The sequence below is a fragment of the Lipotes vexillifer genome, unplaced genomic scaffold, assembly GCF_000442215.2.
Source record: "Lipotes vexillifer unplaced genomic scaffold, Lipotes_vexillifer_v1.1 scaffold717, whole genome shotgun sequence".
In the NCBI taxonomy this organism is placed as follows: Eukaryota; Metazoa; Chordata; class Mammalia; order Artiodactyla; family Lipotidae; genus Lipotes; species Lipotes vexillifer.
The window spans coordinates 2422148-2427436 of record NW_006798707.1 but is presented as its reverse complement, the minus strand read 5'-3'; the positions used below and the strand labels follow the sequence as shown (position 1 = coordinate 2427436).

Sequence of the window (5289 nt, the reverse complement as noted above, 5' to 3'; positions counted from 1 at the left end):
CTCCCGGACCGGGGCGCGAACCCACGTCCCCTGCATCGGCAGGCGGACTCTCAACCACTGCGCCACCCGGGAAGCCCGGAGCAAGGATTTTAAGTTCCTTCTGTTATTTTAAAATGTTCATTATACATTTGTGAACACTTAACAGAAAAATACAGTGGCTTTGAGAGATCACAGATTTTCTCTTGCACGCACCGTCTTCTACTGTTTGGGGACCTTGTGTTTGCTGTCAGCCCTGCTGCCCAGAGGAGCTGGGCTCCTAGGTCACCCGGTCCCTCCCCTCCCCTCCGCTCCCCTCCCACAGACCTTGATGGGGGACAAAAGAGGCAGGAGGCTACAGGATGGAGCCCCCCTATCTGGCTCAGTCACGGGCTCTGCCATCTTCCACGAGCCATTTAGATTCCTCAGCAATATCTTACCCCGGCATCTGTGCCCAGCAAACAAGAAGCAGGGGTAGAATTTTACCCTTCTCAGGTAACCTTCCTTCACCCAAACGGACAGGGTCAGATAAGAGGGTGTAATTAACCTTCTGTAAAAGGAGTGGCAAGCTTTTGCTCAGGGGCTGGAGGAGGAACTGCACTCCCCATCTCCTTTCAGTTTTATTCTGATGGTGGACACTCCTAAGTATGGGATTCCAACCCAGAACTTTCAGGGCCGCTCTGAAAGGGAGTGTTCAGTGGGCCTGAGTCGGTGGCCCAATGTCGAAGTGGCCTGACTTCTCTTCTCCAATCTTTCAAGAATTTAATCAATAATAGAATCTGGAAAGAAATGTTGAGAAAGCCACGTTGTGATAATTTTAGTCGAATGGATATAACAGAACCTAATTTTTTAAGGACTCCAAAGGAAAATTCATAGGTTTTCCCAATAAACCCATTTGCACTAAGAACCTTGTCCTAAATGTCTCTTTATCAGTCACCTATGTCCTTCCTGCTGCCATTAATCCCCTTTACACACGTTCTGACCCTCGATCCTCAGGATGGAAAATGACTCGGCTATATCAAATGACCCTTTGCGTGTCCCTCCATCCACCGCCCTGCACTGCACACGCCCGCACGCACCCTGGGGACGCTGGTCCTGTTCTCTTACTCCACCCTTCAGCCCTTTAATTGCTCGCATCTCTTCTGCACAGCTTCCCTGCCCCCGAGATGAACTCAGGGAGCGTGGCAGGGGTGGGGGGATGACCTTAGACATGCTCTCAAGAGTCCCGCTTGACTGTGAGCCCTTCTCACCTCGCCCTGCGGCTCTGGCGCTAGCGCAGGGCTGGGAATAAGGTGGGGGGCCGTGACTGCCGGACCTGGCAATTGAGTCCCCACAGGTGGGTCTCATCAACACTACTGTTACATAAGAATTATCAGAAGTTATTGAGGAGGCAGGAAGGGCCCAGGGAACGAATTACGTCCCAAACACAAAACCCTCCTCTGCTTCGTGCCAGGAGCTCCGCTTCCGTCTGGGTGGCTCATGCAGCCAGGTGTGTATCCGAAGCAGGGCCGCTCACGATGACTGCGTGCGTGTGTGTGGGGTTTTCCTTCATCGGCCCTCAGAGCTTACGCCCACCTCGGGACTTGGCCTGGGGAGCAGACACTGTGTGGCCCTGCACGGTCGCCACCATCGCTGTGTCCTAGGTCGAGGCCAAGCAGAGAAACGGTATAAGCTGGGCCCCTCTGGTCACAGCGATTCTGCTGGTCCCTCTCTGCTCCCCATGTAAGAGGGTGGCCCTCACTCGGGGCTCTTGTGTGTCTGCAAATGTGGGCATGACGGACATAGCTGCCTTTTACCTCTGTAGTCGCAGTTAAGCCCAACACCACAGAGGCACACAGAGGTGGAGGCAGGGAGGCTCCTGGCCTCCCCATGTCCCTGGGAGGACACAGGAGGGAACCCAAGGGTGAACTGCTCCTATATTTTCCAAGGTCCTCTGAGGCTGGCAAATAGAGAAAATGGGGCCCAGAAAGACCACGTGACTCACCTCAAGAAACAACCAAAAGCACAGCTGGACTCAGAACCCAGGTTTTCTGGCCCCTTACCCAGTGCCCTTTTCCCTAACCTGTTTCCTTCCATCCACTGACTAATCCCAGACAGCCCCGGGCGACCTTCAGAGTCTGGGGGAAGCCCGTCACAGTCAGAGTAAGAAGGGCCACCCAGGGTGAATACTGGCTGTGGGCCGGGAGGGAGCTATACACTCTCCACGTGTTGGCTCAGGGGTTTCGCAGAAAGGGAGCTGAGACCCTAAGTTCACACAGCTTGTGAGAGCTTTGAACCCAGGTCTTCATCACTCCGCACTCACCCCAGGCACCACCCTGGGCATTGGAAACTTAAGTGTAAAATGAGGGAGAGCTGGACCAGGTTGCTACGCGAGCCCTTCTCCCTAGTGCCCCGCTCCAAGTGAGGTCCCCAGATGCCAAGGAGACGTTCCTGCATCCGGAAAGAGCAGGACTGAGGCTGCCCAGCGAGCCGCGCTCACTGTCAGGGCTGCAGCCCAGCTTCCAGGAAGAGGAGGTGAAACTCCCAGGTGGTCCCAGATGGGCTGTCACTGGATGTGGGAGGGACCTCTGATGGCCCAGAATCATCATCTTGGGGTCCTGCTGGTGTCCCTCAAACCCCTCCATCAGAGCGGTGAGTAGACGGGGCACGACGGCAGAGGCCCTGCTTCTCCTTCCATAGACTAAACCCCAGGCTGGCAGATCAGCGCCCCGGGACCCCCAGCCACTCACCATGCTGTTCCAGAGAGTCAAGGCAAGGACGGTGGGATCCTGGAGTGGTCGCTCCCCCTGAAAGAGAACCAGATGAGAAGTCCCGTGTGCCCCCGGGGATGGGACAGCCCTGCCGCGCACTCTGAAGCTCTCCCGGCAGAGATGCGGGTCCTGATGCACCCACATTCCATCTCTCAGCCCCTCCCCATCAATAATGGCGGGGACTTATAGGCTCGGAGGTGAGGGCCTGTAGGGGCACATCACACGTCTGGCCGCTCCTCTGCATCGTGGGGTTGTACATACTGAACTCAACAGCAGAAGGAGGTGACAGGGAAGTGATTCAGGTATAGTCTGAGTAGGAGCGGGGGACGGGAACTAATATTCCTCCTCCTACTAAACCACTATTTAAACATCACTAAAGTCCTGGAGGAACACAATGACTCCAATGGCAGGAGCCAGGAGCCAGGAGCCTGGAGGGAGGGGCTGTCCCAGATGTACAGTGCTGAAGCCCCAGAGGCGGAGAGACCTTGCTGAGCTGAGCACGTGTGCACCCACCACAGCGCTTGTTGTCTGCAGGGCCCCCCAGGGGTAAGGGGCGTTTGCCCAGTGACCTGGGTGAGGAAACAACTCAAAGTACCCTCCCTTGCAGGGATAGATGTGGAGGAGCCTGCAGGGGGAGGAGTGCAGTGTGGTGCCTGGAAATTCCATCCTGAATAGTCACCATAGCTGAGAGATACTGCGGGCTTCCAAGAACCAGGCGCTGCTCTAAGTTCCTCACATGTATTTAATCACCCTGACAACCACTCTAGCAGGCGGAATGTTAATAACGGCCCTGATTTCACAGATGAGGAACCAAGGCACAGAGAGTTCAAACAACTTGCCCAAGGTCACACAGCAGGCCCATTCCAAAGCCAGAAGCCGTCTGGCTGGAGCCCATGCTCTTTACCTCTGGGTGGCTCTGCCTCTCGGAACCTTCCTCACGGGGCTATCCAACCCCACGGGGAAGTTGTCCAAAAAGTATAAGAGAACACTGCAGCATTTCCCCCCCGAGACTACACATCCTGGGCTCGTGAAGCTCAACTGGGTTGGGGCATCTGCAGAGGAGAGGGCAGGGGAGGGAGAGGGAGAGGGTGTGGGCCAGGCCCTCACTCACCGAGGGTGGCGGCAGGGCTCCCTCGTAGAAGAAAGGCTGGAAAACCACTGCGAAGGACTTCTGCTCGTTGTACTTGCTGGAGGCCAGGAGCTGTTCCCAGGTTTCCTGAAGAAAGGAGTACCAGCGAGGCTCAGCCTGCCCCATCCTCACACCAGGGAGTTCCCAGCAGCCCCCCGGTCAGAATCACCCACCCATGCTATTCTGAATCACATGCTATTGGGAAGCTCCCTCTCATCTCACCCTTCAGGGCCCTTTGATTAACTAAATCAGGTTTTCATTTTCCTCTGACGTCCAGCATCAGGTAAGACCTGAGAACTATTCTCTGGGGGCTTAAGAAGTATACGCCAGCCCAGTATGTAGCTAGGGTCCCCACTCGCTCTTCAAGGGCTGAGTTCTGTAGAGGGATGTGCTATTAACCACTCAAAAAATGTCATTTCCAAAGCAAGAGAAATGACACACAGCTTCACATAGAAAACTTCTTATACAAGACTGCCTCTTAAATAAAAATCATCATGTTAACACATGTCAGTGGGAACCGTGCTTTGCACTGTTTGCTGGTGGGGATGGAGGCTTCTGCTGAGCCACCCACACTGTCTTGGGGTCTCTCCTGTAAACTAGATGCACATCTTCAGGAGCCAGACCGTAGTCCGGGCTGCAGTCTGGGCATAAGGCTAGTCCAGGCAAACCAGTCCACCAGCCACAGATGCAGTGGCAGAAGGGGTGATGATGACCAAAAGCATCTTGGAACGATCTGAAAAATTCTTCAGCATCTTTTACCGTAGGTACCACCACCACCCTCCACTTCCATCCACTCTCCCCGCAACCAGTACGGCAGTTCCCACTTTACATGCAGGAAAATCAAGTCAGCACCTGGAAGTGACGCAAGAGTAGCTGCTGTCGTTCGCTCCTGACTCAGTTCTGACTTCAGCTGGTGGGGTCCTACCTCAGCAAACGTGCACCCTAATTGTTCCCACCATCCCTGTTCTCATGACCACCTGCCCCTGTGAGCCAACAGGCTGTGTCCCAGAGTGCGCTCACCTGATAGGCCCACTGGGTCGCAACCCTGGACAGCTGCGAGGTCTCCCCTGAGCACCTGCAGGGCTCGGCCGTGGGACTGCAGGTTAAAACAAGCGGGAGGTGAGCATGGATGCCACGTGGGGCCGTTTAGACTCCCTCTTGGAGGAAGGTGGGGCTGAGGGCACTGGGAGTTGCTTTGGGAGGCGGGGAAGGGGAAGCTGGAAGTCTCAGACGGCCCAGGAGAAGGAAGGAAGGAAGCACACATTGGGGAGAAAAAAGGGTACGTTATGGCGCTTCCCTGGTGGCGCAGTGGTTGGGGGTCCACCTGCCGATGCAGGGGACGCGGGTTCGTGCCCCGGTCCGGGAAGATCCCACATGCCGCGGAGCGGCTGGGCCCGTGAGCCATGGCCGCTGAGCCTGCGCGTCCGGAGCCTG

The 5289-nt window shown here is 55.8% G+C and overlaps 1 protein-coding gene across 1 annotated transcript in view; it reads right to left on the bottom strand.

Annotated features, from left to right (window-relative positions):
• Nucleotides 1-5289, bottom strand: part of PLB1 (phospholipase B1) — a 128594-nt gene that overhangs the window by 83107 nt on the left and 40198 nt on the right. The window contains exons 12-14 of the mRNA XM_007470893.1: nt 4876-4951; nt 3838-3942; nt 2706-2762 (exon numbers count right to left, since the gene is read on the bottom strand). Coding sequence (XP_007470955.1) covers nt 2706-2762; nt 3838-3942; nt 4876-4951 — 238 coding nt within the window. The remainder of the gene's footprint in view (nt 1-2705; nt 2763-3837; nt 3943-4875; nt 4952-5289) is intronic.